Source organism: Rattus norvegicus, chromosome 9, assembly GCF_021556685.1.
Source record: "Rattus norvegicus strain SHRSP/BbbUtx chromosome 9, alternate assembly SHRSP_T2T, whole genome shotgun sequence".
NCBI classification, from domain to species: domain Eukaryota; kingdom Metazoa; phylum Chordata; class Mammalia; order Rodentia; family Muridae; genus Rattus; species Rattus norvegicus.
The window spans coordinates 108,935,538-108,960,932 of record NC_141542.1 but is presented as its reverse complement, the minus strand read 5'-3'; the positions used below and the strand labels follow the sequence as shown (position 1 = coordinate 108,960,932).

Here is a 25,395-nt window from a genome sequence, read left to right as displayed (position 1 = left end):
GTGAGGGTCTCCAAGATCCCAGGAACTCTTCCTTCTTCTGTTCTCACATTGTCTGCTCTTTTGGTCTCTGCTGTCCTTCAGACATAGTAGGTACAACCTGCCACAGGACCTTGTAACAGATAGACCTGATGTCTGGAACATTCTCCATATCTGTTCAGTGTCCCTCTCCCATGAAGGGAGACTCCTGCCCCTAGCTCTCCCCATCTTAGGCTTTCCTCTCTTTCTTCCTGGGCACTTCCTGATTTTGTTTACACTGTGTAGCAGATGTGCTTTGTGATGGCCGCCCTTATTTGGGTGTGAGCATCTGGCTCTCTGAGTGCCTGGAACAATCCAGCACACAAAAGCACTGAGCTTATACTCCTCTTATAGCAAGGAGGGTCTCGAGAGTCGAGATAAGCAGTCCTCCTTCCTGTTCCCAAGCAAGAAACTGAGGTGAGAGTGATTTGCCCAGGGCCACATCAGGTGGGTTAATGGTAGAGCTGGGACAGAAGTTCTTGTGTGCTGTACTATTTCTGGGCTTTAAGGAAAGGAGGAGATGCAGGTCCTGGAACTCTGTGAGGGCTCCCATGCATGGGAATCAGCCTGTCCTCTCTTTAGTCAACTCTTGGCTGCAAGGACTGAACAAGCAGTTTAGCCAGGAATGGTCAAAGCCAGTGTCTAGTTTCCATCATTCCTCAGGTAATAAGGACACAACACCAGGGCACGGAGACAGAGCTGACTTACACATGGTGGCAGACATCTCCTTCCCAGACAGGAAATGACTTGGTCTCAGAGAACAGCCGTGTGCAGGGGCGGGGCACTTTTTCACAGGCTATGACACAAAGGAGAAAGAAAGGCTGACTCTTAGGAGGAGGTTCTTTCCACCTCTCAAGCGAGACCCCTCCCCCAGGAAGCACCTGTGCCAGCCTGTGGCTCTGTGCCAGCTACTTTCTGGGCCTGGGACTTGCTACAGGGTGTTCAGTATCTGCAGGCTGGTTTCCTTAAGTTCCTTGTGACCTCAGGATTCTTTCGTGTCTTCCTGGGAGCCTCCAGCACTTTTGGTACTCAGTCCAAATGTGCTCTTGAGCTTATCGTCCTCCCACTGAATCTGTTGTCCCTCTCATCAGCCTGGCTCCTGAGATGTTGCTATGAAACCACCACCCCGGTTCCTGACTTCCTAAGCTTTGTTCCACAGTGCTTTTCGACCAGTGCTTTGGGCATCCCTCTGTCCCTGTGGTTCACGCTTCATCTCTGAGGCCACACATCCACTATCCTGAGTTCTTTTGGACCCCTGCCTTATTACCTCACAGGTTGAAAGCCAACTTGGGGGAAGCCATCTTGAAAGGTCAAAATCCGAGGGCCAAGTCCTAGGCTATCTATCATCACAGTTGCCCTGAGGCCAGTACCTGCTTAGTAGTTAGGTCTGACTTACCAAGCTCACAGTGTCTGCCTTTGAACCCAGGCCTGCAGTCACAGCTGTGGGCATTGGCACCTGGGACACAGGTGCCTCCATTCTGACAGGTGTCTTCTGAACAGCTGCCAGGGGTACCTGGAAACAGGAAAGACTGTCAGCTTCCGGGCCAGGGAGGCCTGCTGGCACTGCAGGCTGCATCCCCTGATGATACACAAGGACAGCAGTGGCAAACCTGTCTTCCTCCTGTTGTTAGACACTGGTGCAGGATGCTAACAGTGCTGACTGGGTCTGGACTGGGACTCAACTGCTTGTTGAGGAGACCGTCCATTCCTTGTGGTGTGGTCTTGGTCCCCTCGTCATAACCACTTAGCAATAGATATGTGGTTAGTCTGGACTGTCCCTTCTGCCCTGTATACTCAGTTTGTCCTTAAGGAGTGTCATACTTGGCTTACAGCATGTTTTGATATCAGGAATATGAATTTTCCTACCTGTTTCCTCTTTTCAGAAAATGTTTTGCTATCCTGAATCTTGCATTTCCATATGAATTTTAGGTACTGTGCATAATGCCCAGAGATGTTTACAGCAGCCCTACAGGATAAGGAAGTATGTGAGAGTATTGAAAATCTAAGAGTTCTTATCATCAGTCCTCACCCTCCGTGCATGGGACAGCCAGGACTATGAGGACCATGGCTGACACGCTTGTCACTTGTGCGTGAATCTGCAATTGGCAGAGCCTCAGAAAGGTTAATAAGAGCCTACTATACTTTTCATAAAAGTCTAGAATATCTATGGTGATGCGAAGTACCTTGGTGGCTCCTCAGGACAGAGATGGAGGTGTAGGGGGGCGCACACACACACACACACACACACACACACACACACACACACACACACAGAGAGAGAGAGAGAGAGAGAGAGAGAGAGAGAGAGCATGAGAGAGAGCATGAGAGAGAGCAAGAGCGAGCAGTGAATGGGTCTGTGGGGTGTGGCAGCACCTTGTGGCAGGGCAATGTGCCGTACCTGATGGGTGATTTATACAGCAAAGCTATTCAAGCCTTGTACTTGCCTGCTATTGTGGGGATGGTCCCTGCTTATCCTTCTGGTAGAAGCCAGATATTGGTGTCTCGGGGGATAAATCATAATAATCCAGATACCTTGCTTCTGGAGTGAGGAGTGGAGAGAAGCCAGGGATAATATCTAGGATTACCCTTTACTTTTTCACACTTGCCCTTGAGGTCTCTCCATCCTAGGATGGCTGCTGTGGGAACCTGCCTCCTCTCCATAGATTCTTCCTGGGATTTGAAGGTACATCCCTGACCGGGAAAGTTATTTAGTGAGGAAACACCCTTTGGGGGCATTAATGTGCTTTAGGGACTCCTGAGGGCTTTTTGGGGGATACTCTTTTACTCAGGGAAGAAAAGTCCAACTCTTGCAGAGAAAAGGGTCAGATGACCTACAAGGAAACGAGAACAAGACTGACACCAGATGACAGTGGAGAGAGGAATCTGAACCTGGCATACTGAGTGAGGGCTGAGAAATGTGTGTGGGCACACACGGCCTTCAGAGCTTGTTTCCTTGTGTACTAGACAAAGGCCAGCATACAGAGAAGGAAGGACAACTGAAAGGAAGGTTGAGACCCTTCGAGGTCCTCAGTATGTAGTAGGTTCACACCGAAGGCCAGCGACATTAAGTTAGATGAATTGGCTCACAGAAGGGAAATGCTGAAACAAAGGAGACAGCCCAGAATAGACCCACGCATGTGGGGACACTTGATTCAGGTGACCAAGAGCTGGGTTAGAGTGTGTTTCTTACAGAGGACTCTCTGTTGTCATGTGTGACACACCCCTCCCACCCCTACCATCCAGCCTCTCTAAGACTAAGGACTCAGAGTGCAGGACAGAGTGGGCTGCATGCAGGGCCCAGGAGAAAAACCACAAGACTAACTTCCTACCAGATTCTAGCATGGGCCAGGACCCATCATTATCAAAGGCAACCTAATGACAGACAGATGGACAGACAGCATGGGTGTGACAGGAACCGAAGGTCATGAGTAGTTTTGTGTCTGAGGCCTTAAGGGGTTCTCTTTCTTGTAATGTCACTGAAATGTACCCCACTGCAGGGTGACAATGGCCTTGGGGCCACTTGGATTTCTTTTTGAGATGGAGCCCAGGAGACTGAACCCATAGGGAAAACAGACTGTTTTGGGCTTTATGAAAGGGAACAACTGGTACTCACAGGGCCAAGGTAACTGTCCAGTGAGCCTGCCTTATCTTCTCAGAAAGCAGGACAAACTGGTCAGGAGTGTTTCCATGCCACAGCATGCACAGCCACCCTCCCAGGGTGCACAGGGTCAAGAGCTGGTACGGGTGTCCCAGGGTGGGGAGAATACTGAATTCAGGATCAGTGGGCCCTCTGTTTGTACCTCTGGCACTGTAACATCCTTAATATGAACAGCTGTCCTTCCAGGGCAGTTTCTCAGGTGAGGTTACTGTGGGGCTTACACCTCCACCAAGTACTCTGGTCTTTGTGGGGCTAGGTGAACAGAGTCTTAAGTGTCTGACTCAGGAGGAGGAAGGAGGACCTTGGAATCTAATCCATAATCCCTAGAGGGCTTAGAGGGCGAAGGACAGAGCAAGAGCCTGACAGTTGAAGAGGCATCTGTTTGCGCTGCTGGCTGCTTGCCCAGAGGTCCTGGAATCATCTGGTGCTACGTGGGGACAGAACAGTCTAGGCTACAAGTAGCCCTACATTTTGCCAAGCTTGGGGTAGCATTCCTCAAGCCAGGGTTTGCTCAATGGCCACTCTTCACTGATGTCCACCTCCTCTAGGAAGTGAGCTGGGTGGCCTGAAGTGGATCCCCAAAGTGGGTGAGGAGGGGCAAGGTGGGGGGTCACTGGAAATAAGGAGAGTGGCCCAGCCTTTCTAAGACAGATCCTGTGTGTGTCCTGCTCTCTGGCCTCTCATGAAGTGGGAGATTGTCTCAGCTGCAGTGCCAACTCCCTTGGGCAGACCTGATACTTCGCAGCTTTCCACTGTGGTGCCTCTCACCATAGTAGCTATGGAGAACAACCAGCCCCCTTCCCTTCCACACACATGACTTACTTTCTGTGTCCTTGCTGTTGTTCTTGGGTAGCTGAAGGGCCAGACGGGCCTGCTCAGGGGCCTCTGTGTTCTTGAGCGGCACCGGAGTAGTGGGTTCTAGGAGAAGCTAAGGGTGACCACATGGCCCTTGCTTCATGCCCTGGTCCACCCATTGATCTCCCACACTGGCAAAGATCACTGTGGCCCCAGCAATGTCCCCCAGTGGAGGCTGAGCCTCATTCTCCCTGACCCTCCGAAAGCCACATGTTCTGCTTTCCCGAAGCTGCTTCCTAAGGGGCCTCGTTGATGCCAGCTGATGTTTGGGCTTCTCTCTCCTCCCCAGGGTCAGGGTCTCCTTTCCTTTGCCCTCAGCCATGCTCTCTGAGGTGGGATGGGGCTTCTCTTCCTCATCAGCATTTTCAGCCGTCTTGGTTCTTGGCCCCAGCTATAAGCCATCCCTATGGAGCTTATCTCTGCCCTAGGCATTTCCTCTTGGCCCCTTTGTCTGCAAGCCTGGTGATCCCTTTCTTGGTACTCATATCTGCCCACCCATAGGCATCCGTTCTCTCACATCTGGGCTTGGTGCCCCTCTTGTCACTGCCTGTCCTCTCACTTACTCGTGTCCTCTGCTCTCTGCCCTTGAGGTTAGGGGCCTGGCCTCTCCCAGGCAGACTCAGGGACTGCCCTTTACCTGGGTAAGCGGATGGCAGGAGCCTTTCCAGCTACCCTAGAAGTCTTAAAAGCACATGGCCAGGATTGAGGTTGCTAGCAAAGCCAGGACTGACTGGCCAGTGCAATCTTTAAACCCAGATTTTAAGGACCTCAACATATTTCATGCCAGGGGCAAGGGTAGTGATGCCACTAGAGTTGCTACTGGGTTGGTGCCAGGAAGTTTGCAATACGCACGTGATCTCACAGTTACTGCTCTGCTGGGCAATCCACCAAACCTGGCACTCACTCTTGCTCTTCCGTCTACAAGCTCTGAGAACCTGCAGACAGGGGTAGGCGGGTCATGGGTTGAGAGTGTAGACTGGGAACCCAGGGCTGGGGCTAGGGTGTGTACCTGGGTGGCTGGGTTGGTGTTTCAGGGGCACCGTGGTCATTGAGGAGGCGCAGTTCTGGCAGGCGCAAAGGGGCCGGCCTATTTCTGAGCATCCGTGAGTGGTGTCCTCCCTGGTGCCAGCGCCTGTCGGTGCCATCCCTGGGGGCTGCCAAAAAAGGAGAAAGGGGAGTTGCCACCAACTAGGCTGCCTAGTGTTCCTGTCTCTGCCCCTACTGCAGAAGTGGCAGCTCAAACCCAGCCCCACTTAGGCTGGGCAGAGAGAGGAGCACATCACCTAAGAAGTCTTTGTCACAAGCTGTACCTTTCTGAGAAGAGGCTGTGCATTTATGCTGCAGCAGATGCACTGGTCTGGAAGGCCAGCTCCCCCCACTCCCCAGCAGAGTCCTGATTTGCTAAGTGGAGGCTAGACTGGATCAATCGTTGTTTTCCTGATGTGCAGCTTTCCTATAGCCAGGCCCTTACCACCCTTGAGTGTCATGTCCCTTCGGACTCTCAAGCAAAGTGACTTCCTTCCTTCTCTGTCTGCCTCATCCTGACTCTGAGAGGGTTGGGTGTGAGAATTAGTATATAAGCACTGCCTTCACTGTCAAGTTCACAAAGCAGCCTCGGCTGGGGCTGGGATGAGAATGGAGGAGGGGCCCAGAAGGCTGGGAGTGGAGCCTCACTGTCTTAGAGAGCACTGGCCTGACTCTGAGAACCCGCTGTCTTGTTTTCTTGTGCACCTTCTGCTTGTTTTCTCGCTGAGTTCTGCTCCCTGCACTCCTGAAACTCTCTCATACAGCACCTCACGTAAGGTTTGAGAAGGTAATAAGGGGCACACAGGACACTTTTGGGCTCCAGCTGAGTGCCCTGTCACCTTGGGAATAGAGTGAGGTTGTTAATGTGGCCACCTGAATGTCTACACCCCAGCTTTTCATTCTTACCCTTCCTGCCCTACCCAGCTACTTGTAGTCTCTTGCCCCGCCCTCTGGTGTTCATGCCCAGTGGCTCCTTTTGGGTCAGGCCTGGGCCTCGGCATTGCTGCCTGCTTGGTAGCTCTTTCACGGTGAGGTCCTGTATTTGCTGCTAAGCCTGCTGGGATTGGACTGGTAAAACAGTGTAAGATGAGGCTCATGCTGTCAACTGTCCTTCCTCACCCTTATGCCTACATCTCTGTTCCGAGGAATGGCCCATGCAAGTTGTCTATGCTGCCTCTTCTGGGCAAGGATCCCACACCCCAACAGCAGCAAACAGCAGCCGTGGGTTTGAACAGCATCCCAGGCCGTCCTGTCAGGGAACTAACTCACAGGTGATGATGTAGAGGTGCGCAGGCTCACTGTGCAGCTGGCCCTGCTCTGTGCTCTGCACCGCTGTGACCGAGAGCTGGTACCGCCGACCTGGCATCAGATCACGCACCGTATAGGACACCAGCTTCCCATTGGGGATGTAGCGGCTCTTGGTATTCTGACTGGTGGTCACATTGATGACGTAAGCCTCCAGTGAGATGCCTGGAGTGGGCGGGTCCCAGACCATATGGGCAGAGGTCGCTGTGACTCGAGAGGCAGTCAGGTTTGCTGGAGGCAAAGGCCCTGGATGAGGAATGGACAGAAGGAGGTGGTGAGAGGTCAAAGGGCATGTAGTGAAACATGATCTAAGGACTGTGAGGGATCTGGAGCTGCATCTGAAGACAGCCTTCGTTACTGCCTACTGTCATCCTAGTTAATGCTGTCATCCTGTCATCTGGGGGGGGGGGTGTATGGCACAGGGATCCTGTATGCAAAAGTTAGGTCATGCCTCAAACATGCTCCCCAAGTGTCTGAGGGCCACAGATGGGCAGTCCTGAGTCTGGGAGGCACAGAGTTGTACCTAGTAGTCATCCTTGCTTTGTAAATTCCCACTGCTCTCACACTCTTCACAATTCATACAACGGAAAGGGCACATGGACCAGTAATACCAAGAAATGTAGCCGGAGTGGGCTGGTCACATGACCCAAAACCCTAGTGACATCATCCCAGTTTGCTTCTTAAAGGCATACTGAGGAACATCTTGCTGTATTCAGGTGCTGGTGCAGTCTTAAACAATGTCTCTGGCAGAAGGCTTCTCCCCCTGCCCATCCAAGTGAAGAGATCTCAAGGAGGTCAGGGTCTGAGTTTACAGTGTAAGGACACTTTGGGCAGGATAGGATGCCAGGAGGGAAGCCCTGGGTCTCGAGGGTACGTATGTGACTACTGAAGGCAGGAATTGCCTGTCTGCTTACGGGTCCACACGTTCAGCGGAGCTGAGGCCAGGCTCTCTGTAGGATATTCAGCTCCTCCAGGCCCACTGAGGGTGGTTAGCCGCACACTGTATCTTCTCCCTGGCAGCAGGTCCCTGTCAGAGCAGGCAGGGAGGAGAGGAGCATCTAGGGGTTAGCTCTAAATGGCCAGGAGTCACGTTTCGCTGACAGTGGTCCTGGCCGCCTCCCTGAGGGGCAGATCAGGCCCCAGCCCCACTTAGGTGAAGAATGGCAGGTACACAAAGAACATTGTAGGCCTCTGTGTTCCTGAGGCATCTCCTCTTACCCAAATGTGAGGCGGTCCACACTCCTGTCCACCTCCGTGGACTGGACCACAGTGTCCTCAGGGTAGAGGACAGACACTCGAACCCTGCTGACAGTGGCATGCTGGATCCTATGAAGAGCCCACTGCACTGAGATGGCATTGGCTGAAATGTTGGTGACCTCGAAGTCTTCAATAGGGCGGGGTCCTGCAGGGCAACAAGCCGCTCAGCTGATGCCACCTACGCCACCTGCTCCTCACGGCCCAGCCCAGTGCCTGCTGCTTTCTACCCGACATTTCTCCGACCCACCCCTGTGGTTATCGAATCTTTTCCTGTAGGAAAGGCAGCCCCTCCCACCCCCTCAGAGCTGTCTGCTGAAAGTGGGTGGGTAGGGAACAGGGTCCACTCCTGGGCAGTGGTGGCCAGGCCACCTTGAAAAACTCACGGGTGCGGGTGAGCAGGGCTGCAGGCCTGCTGATGTCATTTTTGTTGTTAGTGTTTCTCTTGACTGAGAAAACAGAGATGTTGTAGGCACGGCCGGCTGCCAGGGCCCGAAGCTGGTGAGAGGAGCGGCTCCGGTCCACAAAGTCCGTGCGCCTGGACGATCCATCCGAGGAGGCATAGGTGACTGCATAGCCGTCCAGCACCTGTCTGGCCGTGGTGCCCTCGGGTGGGCTCCAGGAGATGGAGACCCCACTCTCCTCCACCCTTTCTACCCTGAGGGCTGTTGGTGGGAGGAGCTCTTCAAGGTTGCACCAAACACAAAGGAGGTGGAGGGGTTAGCCTTTAAGCAGGGAAGAGTAGCTCCCAGTCAAGTCACCTAGATTGGCCCTGGGGCCTGGTCACCCAGATCATTCCTAGCAGGGAGTCTTCTCACTGGGGCCACATGGCCCTTTGGAGGTTTGCATTTCTACACATGTGGCTGTTAGTGCCCCCTCCCTGCTCTGAAGGGGACCTAGGTCAGCAACTGCCTGCCCATCTTTCCCACTTGGCCCCTGGCCTACCTTCTGGCCCCCTTGCTCCTCCATCCTCCTTCCCGGAGCTCCTGGCCCTCACCTTTGGTGCAGTCCTTGCCTGTGTAGCCCACTTTGCAGGTACAGCTGTGGGACCCGTTGCTGGCCAAGCAGTAGCCGCGGCCCCCACAGGGGCTAGAGAAGCAGGGGTCACTCACTAATGGGGGAAATAACAGTGAAAGGGGAGTTGGGGTTTTCTTGTACCTCAGCTTCCTGTTGCATAGGTGGTATGGGTAGGGGAGGGGTGGGGTAGTGCCATGGCATCTGCTATCTCTCTCTGCCTCTCAAGCTCAGAGCAGAGCTGCCTGCCAGGCACTGTATGGCCCAAACAAGCTTGGCTCTAGGTTGGTGCTGCAACCTAGAGAGAGACTAGAACACTGTCCAGGAACACTCTGGTGTTGGGCCTTATAGGCAAAGGTAAACTGCTGTGGGTGCCTGTGTCCTGGAAGGCCGGGTAGAGGGATCTATCGAGTGCTAATAGGGAAAAGAGTTCTTGGTGGAAAGGACAGTGTGTGCGGGGCTCTGGGGATGCACGCTCAGCCTGTCCAGGGACCACAGAGCCAGTTAAGGTGGGTGTAAGGCTGTGGACTGAGCATGTGTTCCTTTTGGAAGGGGAGGAAGATGAAGGAAGCAAATGGGGTGTCAAGGAGACCAGACAGGCGAGGAAGGCCCTCAGTGACATCCTACCTGTCTCACAGTTGTAGCCGAAGAAGCCCTCTGGACACACGCACAGGTAGGCCCCACCACCGTCCTCACACCGGCCTCCGTGCTGGCAGGGGCTGGAGGCACAGGCATCCACCTCTGGAGAACACCCAAAGGATTGGCCCGAGCTGCAGGGAGGGACTCTGGGGGAGGGAGGAGAGGACAGCGGGAAGACGGGATAGGGGGAGGCAAGGAGCAATGGCCAGGAGAGGGGTATGGCACACCTGTGGGTAGGAGGGGCTCTCAGGGACCCCCCGCCCAGTTTCCTTCCTCCCTCCAGGTCACCACAGCCTTGGGGGTTTCTCTCTCTGGGTGGCTTGTCCAGCAAGAGGATGGCTCCTGGCTTCCCCTCTGATCTCCCAGCAGCCCTGGTTCTGTGGGACCCTCCTGAAAGAACCCTACCTGTTTCACAGTGGGTTCCAACAAAACCTTCAGGGCACTGGCAGATGAAAGCCCCGGGGAGGTCCCTGCAGGAGCCTCCATTTCTGCAGGGCTGTGCTTGGCACTCGTCTGTCTCTGCACAGACAGGGGTGGCACTGACTCACATTGGAACTACCTGCATGGACCCCAGGATTCATTCTATTTGCTCCCTAAGGATCAGCAAGGCCCTGAGGCCTTAGTGCCTGGATGCTCTACTCTGAACCACAGCCTTTCTCCTGTCACATCCACTTGCTCCTCCTTGGTTGGTTCGCTGTCCATTTCCAGCACCTAACACCCTCATCGCTGCTTCTGTGTGTGCTCTGTGCTCCCTACCGTCACCTGTGGAAGCAGCTCCTAGGCTTTGCCCTTCAGGAAGCCAGGGTCTCCGTTTCCTAGCTTCAAGCCCCACACGGGCACAAGGGATGAAAGTCTCACCCTGCCTTATATTGGTCAGACCTCTGCTCCCTCCAGTAACTGGGAGCACCGGGTAACTCCACCACCACCAACCCCTCCCCAGGCCTGAGTCTGATGAGCTCTCAGTCTCCTGGGCAAGAGGGGACAGAGAGCATTAAACTCTATCCTGGCCAGCAGAATGGCCAGAGAGCAAGCAGTGAATGGGATAGTTATTTAGACAAGAGTTCTGTCCCGGGGAAGGATGGTGTGACAAGGTAGCCATAGCTGAGGAACCCCAAAAGCCTCAGCAGACCTCTTACCTAGCTCACAGTGGACTCCTTCGTACCCCGGGCTGCAGAGGCACTGGTAACCAGCAATGAGGTCCTGGCAGGAGCCTTTATGCAGGCATGGCTGAGACTGGCACTCATCTACTTCTAAGGACAGACCCCAAGAACAAAACAAGGTGGCTATTAGTAATCTAGATGAAAATGGATACAAAGTCACTCCGGGCTCTGGGCAAGTTTACAACATGCCTTGACACGTAAAGAAGCCAAACCAGGCTTACCCTCGGGATCTCAAGCCTGCTTGTGTCTGTGAAATGACTAGGCTGCTCCTGAGGTTTTAAAGGATCCTGCTCTTTCTGTCTATCACACACGTGTGAAACCAGCATGTTTCAGGGACTGTCTATAAGTTCACCATACGCTAGGAGTTGTGCTCTGAATTTGAATGTTCACTTTCAGAAAAGTCTAATTTCCCTCTTAAGTAAATGAACGGTGGGGGTGGAGCGGTGCCTTAGCCGTTGAGGGCATTTATGACTCTTTCAGAGAACTCCCGTGGTGGCTCTGTAACACCAGTTTCGGAGGCTCTAATGCCCTCTTCTTGCTTCCTCAGGCACCCACATGGTGTACATACATAAATGTAGGCAAAACCACTCTTATACATAAAGATAAAAATATAAACAATTATTTATAAAAAGAATTAAATAGACTGGCCATGTTGGGATCAGAAGCTAGAATGATATTTACCTGTTGGCTTTCAGACCTCTCCCCTGTTCAACACCCTGTGCTGGGCCTATCATTTTTCTCTCTTTAAAATTATTTTTTAAATTTATTTTTTGAGACAGGATTTCACTATGGAGCCATGGCTGTCCTGTAAATCTTTTTGTAGACTAGGCTGTCCTTGAACTCACAGAGATCCTCCTGCCTCTCTCTCTCTCTGGTGTGTTGAGATTAAAGACATATTTATGCTGTGCCCAGCCTTAAAATTAGTTTTTAAAGTTTGGTGAGTTGCCTAAACAAGGCATGGCTTGTTGTTGCTTCTGAACTTTGCTGACAGAGTCCCATAAAAAGCATTCTTTCTTACCCAGCGTTTCACAGGTAGGAGACGTCCACACTGCTGTGAGACTCTGGTTCACCGCTCTCACTGCTGTTCAATGCCCCATGGTTGGCTTGGGTCATATATTATCCTTTCTCATTTGGTGAGCCCTTGTGTGTGTGTGTGTGTGTGTGTGTGTGTGTGTGTGTGTGTGTGTGTGTGTGTGTGTGTGTGTGTTAATACAGAAGCTGGTGCTGTAGGTTCTCCTCATACCCTGGTGTAGATAGGGGAGTTTTTTAAGTTTACTGGGAAATGGCATGGTTCAGATGCAGGCCTCACTGGTAGTCACCTTGCCAAGCACATTGCCAAATCATTTCCAAGTGCTTCTGGCAACTCGTATAGAGTCCCTCTAGCAACCGACAAGACAGTTTGTTGTCCACTTTCTCACCGATGCTCCCAAACTTCTGATAGATGCAGACAACTGTTGGATGTGCACACTTGCGTCTTCCTGACTACTGTGAAGTAAAATGCCCATTTCCATGTTCATTGGCCCTCAACATATCTGCTTTGCCCATTTCTTCATTGGGCTTATTCTTTTCATTATCAGTCACTGGTGTCCTCTCTCTCTCTCTCTCTCTCTCTCTCTCTCTCTCTCTCTCTCTCTCTCTTTCTCTCTTTCCTCCCTTCCTCCCTCCCTCACTCTCCCCCTCCCCTTCCCTCCTGATCTATCTTTATTCACACGTATGCATTCTCTCATGTTCTAGCTTTTATTTAACTTTTCCAAAGGTTAAGTTTTAAGTTCCTAATTTTTATATACTCAGTTTGTCCATTCATTTCTTTGATAATATTTTTTTTGTAGCCCAAGGGATTTTTCTGTATCCGAGTAAAAAAGATGTGTACCTATATTTCCCCACAAAATTAAGCTTTAAGTTTCTGGTCCACTAGGACTCAGTCACCATGAGTGCTGACTGGAAACGAATGCAGACCCATGTGGTTCCATCTGCCAGGAGTTTTCCCACATGCTTTAGTTTTTAGTTTTAGCTTTTACCTAGAATTCGTCTTGCACACACAGGGCTACAGTCTGATGCTATCGTACACAGTGCCATTCCACTGCCATTCCAAATGTTCCCAGTGGGGATCTGAAGTGCATGGATGGCCTCATCTTCTGTAATGTCATTCACCAGTGGCTTCACCAGCGGCTTCTCTTGCAGGATATGCTCAGGGTCTTCTGTGCACTCGGCTGCCATCTGCACTCCTCCTCCCTTCCTGGACGTGCCTTCTGATGCAGGGTCTCACCTTAGCAGTGTCCAGGACGTCCTTTCCCAGTGGTGGGCAGTCTTGTCAGTGTGGTTTGTGAGCTGTAGGTTCTTCACAGATTCTCTTACTCGGATCCAGGAAAATGTCTTCCATTGTTAGTTAATGAAGAGCTATTTTACAGTAGCTCAGTTCTGCTAAGTGATTTTTTCTGTGGCAAATGAGAATCACTTTTTCTCCCATTTCCTAATACTGTGGATACAGATTAATCTTCAGAAGGTGTGCCAACCTGTGCTCCTGAGATAAATCCCACTGGCTGTGACAACATTATTCTTTTACATAATACCAGCTTTGACTTAGTAATAGTTCCTAAAGTTTTTAATCTACGCCCTCAGGAATGTTAGATAATCTAAAAAACTCAAATTTTATAATGTCTATGTAGTTCGAAATTGAGGGAGTGCTATTCTCACCAAATAGTCTCCTCCATTTAAAATTAACTGTTCATAACTTGTAGTTCATTTAAAAATTACATTTTCCCTCTGATTTGCAGCTTGTATAATTTTGTCACACTGTGAAGAGAAATACCCACTTTCTCCCTATTGTTCCCATCCTGTTGGAAATCCAATTTAATCCCAATAATTATCTAAATGTTGCCTTTTCAGTTCAGAATCTCTTATTTTGTCATTTAAATTTCTTTATTATCTCATCCTCTTAGCTCCCACTAAGTGGATGGCATTATAGTAGCATTTAAAAGCTTGTGATTTCCGATATCTGGGACATCTGTAGTCCTGTTTTAATAATTTCAGTTTTAGATTATCTGTTGTAAATTCTTGTTCCTCAGGCATGGTGAGAGCAAACGCAGTACAGACCAAGCTCTGTTCTCTGCCCCACGCCCTGACTGAGCCGCCCATCTCCGATGTTACTGAGTCAGGTTCTGTTGCAGGGAGCAGGGGGTGAGTGGCAGTTAGTTTTAAGTTCTTGAGGGCTAGAGAAGGCCTCTCTCCTGCTGGACATGGAATCTCGGACTTGTGGGAGAATGGGATGTCTGATTTTCATACCAGTCCCTGGTTTCACATGCATGTGGCAGGTTCCTGCAGGCAAGAAGTGGTGAGTGCGTGGGGATCTCTGCTTCTCTGACTGGAGCATGGCTGGATTCCTCTGCCCTTTGATAAAAGTGCCAGTGGCCTTTCTCATATAGGAAAGCATGCCTGAAATTCGGAGCCCTCTGCTCTGACAGGATAATGGGCGCGATTCTTCAGGTCTTGTGGTGTTTGCCTTCATAGTTCAACTGGGGTGAATTGTTCTGTCTTCACCTAAGCGCATCTAAAAGTAACTCGCTCTTCCCTTTGACGTCTGTGGTAAGAAGTCTGCGGTCAGTGTGATTCTATCACCGTGGCATTCCCCCTGCTGGTCAAGGTTCTTCTGTTATCCCAGGATATCCTGATGTCTCAGGCTTGGTGCTGCTGTCCCCTCAGGCTCTACACTTTCTTTCATGCACAGTTTAGTCCTCTTCTTTCTGGGAAAGCTCTCCCAACTGTCTTTCAACCCACAACTTATTCTTCTTCTATATCCGCTTATAAATTATGTCAGTTATTTAAATTATTATGGCTTAATTATTAAGTCTCATCTTTATACTTGCCTTTACAGCATGATTTACTGATCCAGATGTATATGGCCACTGCCATATTAACTTCTAAATACTGTCACTCTATATGGTGCAATATAAAATGCATGTGCTGTCTGTCCGTCTTCTATATTTCTATCTCCAATGGCAGCCGCTCAGTGGATGCCCGTCACTGCTTTTAGAGACGGCTGTGCTTCTCAGGATCTAGTTTCCTTGCTGAAACACCCTTCTCTTTGGGGTACCATGTGTGGCACCATGCTGAGAAGCAGAACTGAGAGAGGTGCTCTTGTGAGTAAGCACAGGAACCCTGGGCTAGGAAGGCAGAAGCAGAGGGCAGATGCCTGAGGCCGGGCACTTCTCTTCAGAACTTTATCTTGGTAGGGCCACACAGTGAGATGAGCTGCTCCAGGCATTTGGGAAATGGTCACCTTCCTAAGTGCTGTTCCCTCCTTTTGTGTCATGAGAACTGTGTTATGATTGCACAGTTCCTGATGACAGCTGACACACAGCTTGATACATTGGAGCTCGATGACTTGCAGCTATGGCAACAGCTTCACAGCCAGTGTTTCTATCAGAATTACTCCATCTCTGGGACAGAGCCATGCCAGGAACCCTGGAGATGCTGTCATTTGGAACTGCCCTCTTCACTGCATATGTGGTAATTAGGATTTTGTTTAAATGTAACTTGATTCCACGGGTTTGGGTGGGGCCCTGAACTGATTTCTGCTTTCTTAGGACCCTGACCTTGGATACAGTCTTGGCCTTGGCTGCTTTATCTACAGTGTAGGTTTGCAGCCGTTTGACCTGCTCTGGGGGGTGCTCTGAGGACAAGAAGGTCCTGCATAGGAATAGCCCAGAACAAAGCTATCACCACAGAACGAATAGTTTCCTTTCGAAGAGGAAAGGGGGAGGGGCCTGTGCTCAGGCTCTGTTCAACTTCATATGGTCCTGAGAAGAGGATGTTGGCCCTGCCCACCCATCCCTGAGGGCCCACAGAATCACCAATGCACTGGGGAGGCTGGCTCCAGACACCTTGTGGCTGACAGACACGCATATGGCTGAGGACGCTCAGGCTGAAGCCGGGGTCACATGTGTACAGGGCCACCGAGCCCATGCGAGTTCCATTGAGACGCATGGTAGCATGTTTTACCTCCTCAGGCTGACCGCAGTCCACCTCTGCAAGAGACACCAGCATGTCCTGAGTGAACATCAGGACACCCACTTGATCTCTGTCTTCTTCCCTGTGCCCAGTGAGGCCTTCACCACCCACTCAAGGAGACAGTGTCTGGCTTCTGGGGACAGACACCGCAGAAACTGACTTCCTTTTTCCCCTCTTTGATGCTTTGAATGACAATGGTCCTTATAGGTTCATATATTGGAATGCTTGGTCCCCACTTGGTGGAACTGTTTGGGAAGGATTAGGAGGTGTGGTTTGTTAGAAGAGGAGTATCACTGGAGGTGGGCTTTGAGATTTCAAAAGCCTTTTCCATTCCCAGTTAGTGCTCTCTGACGCATGCTTGTATATCAGGATGTAAGCTCTTAGCTACCACTCCAACACCATGCCTGCCTGCTGCCATGCTCCCCACCATGACAGTCCTAGATTCACCCCCTGAACTGTAAGCCCTCAATAGACTCTTCTATAAGTTGCCTTCAGCAGTAGAACAGTATCTAAGACACCATCACTACCCTGCCCCGCTCCTAGGGGATCAGGAAAAGTTGCTGTGCTCCCAGCCCACCCACCTAACTCTCACCTGCCTGACACCGGTGTCCTGTATATCCTGGTTGGCAGTGGCAGGAGAAATCTGTTCCTAGATCCTCGCAGATACCCCCATTCATACATGGGCTCCGGAAGCAGGGGGAGGGGGCTGCGAGAACACAGAAGGCCCTTTCACCACAACGTCCTCTGTATTCCTGCACTCAGTTTACCCCAACCCCTCTCAGCCCAGCCCTGCCCACTGACCCAGTTTTCACGTGTGCCGAGGAGAGTAGCCCTGGCTGCCTCCCGCTTACCTATCTCACAGTGCCGACCAGAGAAGCCTGGAGGGCAGTCACACTTGTATTTGCCAATGTAGTGGAAACAAGTGCCACCGTTGTGACAGGGGCCAGAGGCACAGGAGTCTGGCTTTCCTGGAAGCAGAAGACACTCATCAGAGTCAAGTATCATAGACATCCACCTCTCCAAGTCCCATGAAGGTGATCCTGAGAGGCAGGCACATGGTCAGGGCCTGTGCAGCTGGACTCTGGCTGGCCCAGCCCTATCTCAGAGCATGTCCATCACCACCCACCCCTGCCTTGGGGCCGCACCAATCTCACAGTGTCTCCCAGTGAACCGGTAAGGGCAGGTGCAGCGGTACTCGTCACCAGTCTCCTTGCATGTGCCCCCATTCCGGCAGGGCCCTGAGCTGCACAGGTGTGGCCGGGCTGTATGGAAAGACAGACAGATACGATGGACATGAGCCAGCCTCTGAGTGGTGTAGAATCCATGTTACCATGCTGCCTTTTCAGTCCTTTGGTACTGAATGGACCCAAAGACAGACCTGCTCAGCTGGACTCCAAGGCTCAACACAGCAGAAGCTAAATCAGTCAGGCTTAAAAAAAGGGTGCATGGAGCTCAGGCTATCGGCCCAAGCCTGCCAGTGCTCTCCCTGCTGGAAAACTGAGCCCTACAGCACAGCACACACACAGAGGTCCCTTCCAGAATCTGCTCTGGACCTCCAGCCACAGAGTTCACAGTTCTAGGGGACATCATACCCACAGACCACACCTATCTCCAGGCCAGGCTTACAGGGTCCAGTGTCTCTGCCTCATCCAGTCCTATGCCACCTCAGCAAATGCACACAGAGGTCTCCCTCAGGGTCCCTCAGAGCAGATTCCAGAAGGGCCCTACATGGGGTTTCAGGGATAGCCATGCAGAAGGCCTTCTCTTTAGCAACTCTCTCTGTCACTTCAAGGACAGAGGAAACTGTGAGGGTCTCAGGCACCCCTGTCAGAAACCTGCTCTGGGGCTAGCTGAAGAGATGGTATGGGGAGGCTCCTCATAAATAAATCCATTGTGGTCTTGGTCCTCCTGACCAGCCAGAGCTGTGAGATGCCTAGAGTCCTGAGCAAGGTTACAAAGGCCTTCAGTAGAGGACATTCCTAAGATGCCTGGTTTGAGGTGTGTTTTATTATGTCCTGCTGCAGGAAAGGGACAGTCCTGGGTGGCACTGGTGGAGAGGCCAACCCCTGCAATATGTTTTGGAAGAATACTTAAATTCTAAGTATTTAGATGTTGTAAAATGTTTGCATTCTCTATGTTAAACTAAATTTAACAAAATCAGAATGAAAAAATTTTAAGTTCAATATAATGATTCTAAAATCTACTGGAAAAATAATGAGGGGAAAGTGAAGCCCATCGAGGTTTACAGACCAGGACAAGTGACGAAAATAACTATCAAAAATGGTAAGGCTCGAGCTGTCCTAGATGTGTGGAGCAAAGAGGCTGAGGGAGGTCCCAGAACAAAATGATTATCTGCTGAAAGGAAAGGCTAGCAACGCGGCAGGCTGGGAGCTCTCCGTGGTGCTGACAGCAGAGACCGGAGGCACACGCCCCGCCTCCGCCCCGCCTCCGCTCCGCCCCCAGCTTCTCTTCAGATCTACCGTGCCCTATCCTGTGCCCCACTTCCCTCCCCTCTCTAGTCACCTTTCTCGCAGTGCCTGCCATGGAATCCACGAGGGCACTCGCACGTGTAGGAGTCCTCGTGGGCGTCACAGGAACCTCCATTAAAGCATGGGTCTGAGTCGCAGGGCGAGGGCAGAGCTAGGGTAAGAGAGGAAATGGTGTCTTGAACCACAAGCCCTGCCAAGGTCACCTTGACATCCCTTGTGGCTAAACCCAAGGCCACTTAAAATACACTCTGTGTGCGTCTGGATTGCTCACCTTGGGCCTAAGGTCTCACCCCCTGGAGTTTCTCCTACTCTTGATTTTAGCAACATTCAACCTTCAGATCCCACAAGGTTAACTTTGACCCGTGGCATGATCCTCCATATAATTAGACATCACTTGACTGGCCAATACCTTTACACTAACGGTGTACAGTAGTAAATGCATCAGTCACACATAACAGTGTATGTGTTAAGGGCTGAGAGAAGATAGCTTTCGAAGCTGTCTCTTTGTCAAAATGTTTTCCCTTGGAAGCATTTCCTTGCAACAACCCAAGTGAAGCCGTTGCCAGAGCCCCCTACACCCGCAGGCTCTTGACTTAACCCTACTCTGTGGCATCACCTGCACCTTCTCTTGCTAGACACCACTGTCCAGGACCCCTGGTGGTCTGTCCCTAGCCACTCACAATGGCTGATGTTGTGGTCCGTGTGGCAGACACATAGGTAGCTTCCGCCATACTCCATGCAGTAGCCTCCATCTGGACACTGAGTGTTCATGTTGCAGGGCGTGGCTGTGACTTCTGTGAAGGAAGAAGCTCCTTTAGTGCCCACTCATCTTCCTGGCGACCTTGTCTTCTTGAAGAAGGTGCCCTCCCCCAGACCCTGCTAATTTTGTCCAGGGACTAGACAAGAAACCTACCAAATTCACAGAGGAGCCCAAAGAAGCCTGGAGGACACTGGCAGATGGTGGTGTTGGCACCCAGGCATCTGCCTCCATTCCGGCAATCACAGTCATTGAGAATTCCTGTGTGGGGGTGGGGAGAAGCATCCATGGGTGAAAGAATGTGGCTCCCTTTTCCTAACCCTGGCCCATCTTGGCCACCCTCCCACAAAACTACTAAACACACACACACACACACACACACACACACACACACACACACACACTTTATTTTTCCCTCTCGGAGTTTGCTTCACATACAACCCAAGAGAGGACCCTTCCCAACTCTGCTGCCACGTGCAGGCCCCCAGTCTCCCGTTCCAGCCCTGGCCACAGACCCAGCAGCGCCAACATACTCTCTCTGCAGTCCAAGCCCATGAAACCTTCAGGGCATTCGCACACGTATCCCTGGTCAGCATCCACACAGGTGCCCCCGTTCAGGCAGGGGTTGGAGAGGCAGGGCGAAGGCACCACGTAGCTTCCTGCAAGGAAGACAGTGGTTAGTAGCCAATTGAGAGAGATGAAAATGCTGGACCAAGAGCAGACAGGGCTTGTGAAGACGGAGGAGAAGCCGGCCCCTATGTGAGTTCCCACAGCTATTCTCAATGCCAAGAAGGATTCGAGTCAGAATCAAGTCTTCTGGGAGCCGGCTTGGCCCAGGCTACTTTTGGGGTACAGAAAAATCAGCACTAGGGTCTGGAGAGATGGCTTAGCGGTTAAGAGCACTGATTGCTCTTTCAGAGGTCCTGAGTTCAAATCCCAGCCACCACATGGTGGCTCACAACCATTTGTAATGGGATCTGATGCCCTCTTCTAGTGTGTCTGAAGAGAGTGACAGTGTAGTTACATACATAAAATAAATAAGTCTTTTTAAAAAATCAGCACTGGGAGAACAACAAGAACTTCCAGACTTCACTGATCAAGTGTTCCTGTCAAATAGTTAAGATTTCCCAAATGAGTACTAACTTAACTGTTGTGGTTTTAAGTCACTAGTCCTTAGTTTATGACCCACAACATGGCCAGTCATAATAACACTTCATGAGTTTTAGGGGAAAGAAAAGTGAATGCTCCTTAGATGTCCATTAGGCCAGATGCAGTGTACTTCTAACTTCAATCAATTCTGTCTATGTGCTCTATGAATTACTCAAGTCTCCCCCAAATTATGGACCTGTTTGTTTTGCAGTCCATCAGCTTTTAGCTCATGGGGGCTTTTTGAATACATTTCTGGGTATCAACAGTTGATAGTAAGCTTAGGTTTGTCTTCTTGATGAATCTTGTCTTCACCATTGTAAAATGTTCCTCTTCCTTCCCTTCCCACTAGTATTTCTTATCTGAGCGCATCATCTGCTGTCAGTACAGCTACTCAGCCTTCTCTGGCCAGCCTAATACTTTTTTCAGGTATTAATTTTCCCATGTATGTCAATTTTTTGGGTAAACTGTTATACAGTAAAATCAACTTTCACTCGGTATGTACTGATAAGCATGCCTAGACTTGTGGAATCCCAACCAGAATCAGCATAGAACATCCTGTCACCTCTGGGGATGTCTGCATTCTATGACTTCAGTCTCATGAGCCCCTGGTAACTACTGACGGGTTCATCGTTGTAGTTCCACTTTGCAACAGTATCCTGTGAGTGGAGCCACACAGCTGCAGTCTTTCTGCACCCAGCTTTCCTCAGCGTAATACATCTGAGATCCACGCCCCGCCCCTGTGTGTGTGTGTGTGTGTGTGTGTGTGTGTGTGCGTGAGAGAGAGAGAGAGAGAGAGAGAGAGAGAGAGAGAGAGAGACTGACTGTAGTCCTGTTTGAGACTGAGTGGTACACCATTGTATGGAGGCACCAGCTTGCTGATCCATCCACAGGTTTTGGGGGATTATAAATATACCATTCTGTTTTTACTTCTTTGGGGCTAATACTAGGATCAGGATTGCTGGGTCAGATTATAAATGTCTGAAATGTCTGATTAGCATAAACAGCTACCATTGCTTAATGGGTAGCAGAACTTTTTTTATTTCTGCCAAAACTGTGAGTTTGTTGCTGCCCTGTGACCACACTAGGTTGGTATTTTTATGCTACTGAACTAGGTTTGTGGTGATATCTCACAAAAAGTTTACACACTCTAGTGTTGTACATTTCTCCCCATATGTTAAAGGAGATGTAGAATTTTGACCTACACACTGGACATTTCTCCCATTTTGGTCTTCTGTAGAGCGCTCTCTCTCTCTCTCTCTCTCTCTCTCTCTCTCTCTCTCTCTCTCTCTCTCTCTCTCTCTCTCTCTCTGAGACAGGGTTTCTCTGTGTCCAGGCTGGCTTCCAACCCAGAAAATCTGCCTGCCTCTGCCTCTCCACCACTGTCCTATTTCTTTCACACATTTTGTGAGAAGGCTATGCTGCTGAATGCTATACAAGCAGGCCTTTACTGCACCTGAATTCTGAAATATAGTTCTTGTAGAGGAATTTTAACCCAGCAACATGGCTGCTGTGGCAAGGGACCACACATCTTTAATTCCTCTGGCTGGAGTATATCCTTAGCACACACCTTTAATCCCTAACAATGAAGGTAAAGTTAGTTTGCAGAAGGAAGCAGCCATGTTTGAAAGTGACATCAAATTGAGAGACAGACAAAGTGATGAATCAGAGAAAGATTTGACAGGATGAGTCAGAGATAGGATACTCAAAACCCTTATGAGAACAGCACAGGAAAGAGAAGCTATTTAAGAGAATCACAGGGAGAGAGAGAGGAGTCAGTTGGGAGTCAGCGCAGTGAGTACTGTGCAGAGGAATTGAGTTCACTTGTGAGTTTGTGCACGTCAGTGCAGGTCAGCAGAGGCGGTTGAAGCGAGAGAGTAAGAAGGAGCGGGAAGATTAGACTAGAGTTAGTTTGAGGACAAGCAGAGCAATTCAGAGAGAAGCTTAGAGAAGCCAGATTGAATCAGTCTGAGTCGAACCAGCCAGGCAGAGTTCAGAAAGAACTAGAAAGGGTGAGCTTATTCAGCAGCAAGTCCCTGAGACACCAGTGCCATCCATCAGGTGAATAAAAGTTACTTTTTTAAGTTCTGTGTGGTCTGTAGCACTACACTGATGACTTTGCCTTCTCTATACTCTGGGCTTACATGGTTCCTAGTGAGCACTTGTTGCTACTCTTACTTCTCTGGATGCGAAGTGTTCCTTTCTTCTGCTGACTTAGGTTTTTAAAAGATGGTTTATCTTTATTAATGAGTTTATGTATGCCACATTTGCACAGGTGCCAGAGCCCGGAAGAGGGTTCCAGACCACCTAGACCTGTAGACCAGCTGGCTGATAGCCCCCTTACTTGGGTTCTGGCAATGGAACTCAGGTCCTCAGGAAGAGCAGTAGGAGTTTTATCTCCCAGCCCCCGAGCCTTCTCTTCAGCTCTCACCCCTCCCCCACCAATGCTTTGAAGATTAATTCCTCATATCTGATGTCTAGAGGAGTGGTCCTAGTGTGTGGTGGCTCTGTGGCTTTCTCCATGCATACCTTGGGTGCAGCTTTCATTAAATTGGGGAACTGTGTGGCTTCTACCTCTGTATAACTCTCTCCCCCGCTGCTGCCTTCCTTCTCAAACTTCAGGGCCACGTGCCAGATGCTCACTGTTGTTTCACAGCCCCTGGGGCTCAATTACTTCTACCAGTCTTACTCTCTGTGCCGCATGCTGTTTCTATTTCTCTTCCAGCTCATTGGTTTTTTTTCCTCTTCAGTGTTTTACCAGCTGTTACTACTACTCACTATATTCTAAATATTCACAGTTTTCACTGTTATGAATTTAAAAAAATATCTTCATCTCATGTTTTCTCCTTAACAGTCTTGGGAATATGCAGCCTATTTATAGTAGTGGGTTAATTATTTGTATATGATAATTCTTTCATGTCTGTAGGTTGTATTTTAATTATAATACTCCTTTAATTATAATATCTACATATCTATATATCTATATCATCCATCTCTCTATCTCTCTATCTCTCTATCTCTCTATCTCTCTATCTATCTATCTATCTATCTATCTATTTATCTATCTATCTCCCCAACAGATCCAGTCCTCCTGTTTGAGCCTAGGAGCTGCTAGGATTCCCGATTTCCAATGGTTCTTATCCAGCCCAATAAATTCCCTGACCCAGATCCGCCATGCCAAGGTAGAAGGGCCCCCTGCTGCCCGGCTCCTTCCCTCCACCAGTATCTCCAGTGCATTGTCTCCCACCTCCCCATCTTAGCTGCTGTTGAGTTGGACTTTTCTCTTCAGTTCAGAGGGACTGGACACTCTGGACCTACATGGTGGACCAGGGTACCCCAAGCAGGATGTAGGGATCAAGGGCAGGGTTTGTGCTGGACCCCTTCTCTCAAGTTGATAACTGTGCTATGCAAGTCTAATGGCTGAGGACAGGACTTTTGTAGATTTTGTCTCTAACCGCAGTTTGTGAAAAGGGAGCTTTCAGGGCCGCTAACCAGCAGCAGATTAGACAACCTGTTTTTCCAAATATCTAATTCTGGCCAACTTCTCATGATTAGATTCATTGTACTTGTAGGATAATCCCCTTCCCCCCTTTAAAGATGGAGTCTCATGTTGCCCTAGCTGACATCTGAAACTCTGGATTTCAGATAATCCTCCAGCCTCAGCCTACGACGAAGTAGCTGGGGCCTCAGGCCTGCAGCCACACCTGATCTGCCCTATGGTTTTAATTATTCATTTCCATTTGCATTGTTAGTTGGCACAAAACACGATTTTCTCACAAGACTCTTTTGAGACCACTTATCTGTATCCCGATGCAAATTTAGTGAAACACACCAGGCAAGACAGTTAATGAAACATCCAGTGGGGATCTGAACACAGCCAAGATGTGAGGGTGCCACACCCACTCTCTGCTCTTAGGCCTTTACCAGGACCAGTCCTGTTCTCTTGCTGTGGCGTCTGACAGTGTCCATCATCTGGGTCTTCCTTGTGGGTAAACTGTGAACCCCATATACCCGCTGAGTTTCAACCATGTACACAGTGTCAGGGTGCAGACACCACAGAGTTTTGTACCAGGCTCTGCAGTCTCTGGTTGGCTTTGTCATGCTCTACACCAAGACACAGCTAACACTTCAGACACAAGGTAGTGCAGAAAAGGACATATTTGGTCCCATGTGGTAAAGGCTTTCTCTCGGCTCCCCATACCCCTTTTTCTGTGTGCCAGGAAAGGGAAGGTGCTATAAAGCCTCTGAGCTGAGAAAGGGGACTTGGGAATGGTGTCACCTGTCCCTGATTGCTATAGATGGAGACCAATGTCCAGAAAGGAAAAGGCCTGTCCAGCCTCATATAACATATTGCCTCTTGCTTCCTGTTCTCCCCAGTTGGTGGCTCTGGGAGGGCTGGGAGGTAAGAAGAAGGTTGAGAAGAGAGGGGAGGGAGGGCCGGGGATACACAGGGCACAGTCACCGTGGAGGACCATGACACAGCTACCTGTCTCGCACTGAGGTCCTTCAAAGGGCTCCACACAAATACAGCTGTAGTTTCCAACCAGGTCAACACACGATCCACCATTTAGGCATGGGTCAGAGCTGCATTCATCCACATCTAGGGACAGTAAAGATGGGGGGTTGGCTTAAGCCAGACTGTGACCACCCTGAACCTGGCCATATGACAGCCCTCCCAGCACTGCCTGCCGCCTGTGGCACCCCTCCCCCTGTACAGGTCACTTACCGGTCTCACAGGTGGCCCCAGTGTATCCAGCCTGACACACACATACTGCAGAGCTGCTCTCTGCCTGGCACTGGCCACCATTTTGACACACTTTGTTGTCACACGGAGACTGGGCTACAAGCAAGGAAGAGTAGACAGGGTATTGGAGTCCTGGCTGCAGTGGACTGATGGACAGAAGCCCTGAAGACAAGCACTGAGCCTCACTCTTGACAGATCTAGGTTCGATGAGAGGGGAAACTGGTTGTCTCTGGAAGGTGACAAGTTGGGAGCAAGCATAGCTAGGGCAGTCCCAGGAGTACCCAAAACTCCATACGAATTGGTTCTAGTTCAGCAAACCTGGTGTG

At 50.3% G+C, this 25,395-nt stretch overlaps 1 protein-coding gene across 9 annotated transcripts in view; it reads right to left on the bottom strand.

The window, feature by feature from the left end:
- Positions 1 to 25,395, bottom strand: part of Sned1 (sushi, nidogen and EGF-like domains 1) — a 59,912-nt gene that overhangs the window by 8,988 nt on the left and 25,529 nt on the right. The window contains exons 7-30 of one of the 9 annotated variants that reach the window (XR_015628686.1): positions 25,052 to 25,165; positions 24,812 to 24,925; positions 19,713 to 19,838; positions 19,336 to 19,440; positions 19,103 to 19,216; positions 18,457 to 18,573; positions 17,079 to 17,195; positions 16,785 to 16,901; positions 16,526 to 16,639; positions 15,777 to 15,950; positions 10,903 to 11,016; positions 10,172 to 10,285; positions 9,755 to 9,868; positions 9,059 to 9,224; positions 8,500 to 8,796; positions 8,078 to 8,261; positions 7,774 to 7,886; positions 6,824 to 7,105; positions 5,538 to 5,682; positions 5,381 to 5,463; positions 4,496 to 4,591; positions 1,882 to 1,981; positions 1,412 to 1,528; positions 724 to 811 (exon numbers count right to left, since the gene is read on the bottom strand). Coding sequence is in view for 2 of the 9 variants with exons in the window: in NM_001413841.2 (NP_001400770.1) it covers positions 724 to 811; positions 1,412 to 1,528; positions 4,496 to 4,591; positions 5,381 to 5,463; positions 5,538 to 5,682; positions 6,824 to 7,105; positions 7,774 to 7,886; positions 8,078 to 8,261; positions 8,500 to 8,796; positions 9,111 to 9,224; positions 9,755 to 9,868; positions 10,172 to 10,285; positions 10,903 to 11,016; positions 15,777 to 15,950; positions 16,526 to 16,639; positions 16,785 to 16,901; positions 17,079 to 17,195; positions 18,457 to 18,573; positions 19,103 to 19,216; positions 19,336 to 19,440; positions 19,713 to 19,838; positions 24,812 to 24,925; positions 25,052 to 25,165 (3,073 nt within the window). In the remaining 7 variants the exon portion in view is untranslated. 9 annotated transcript variants of the gene reach the window in all.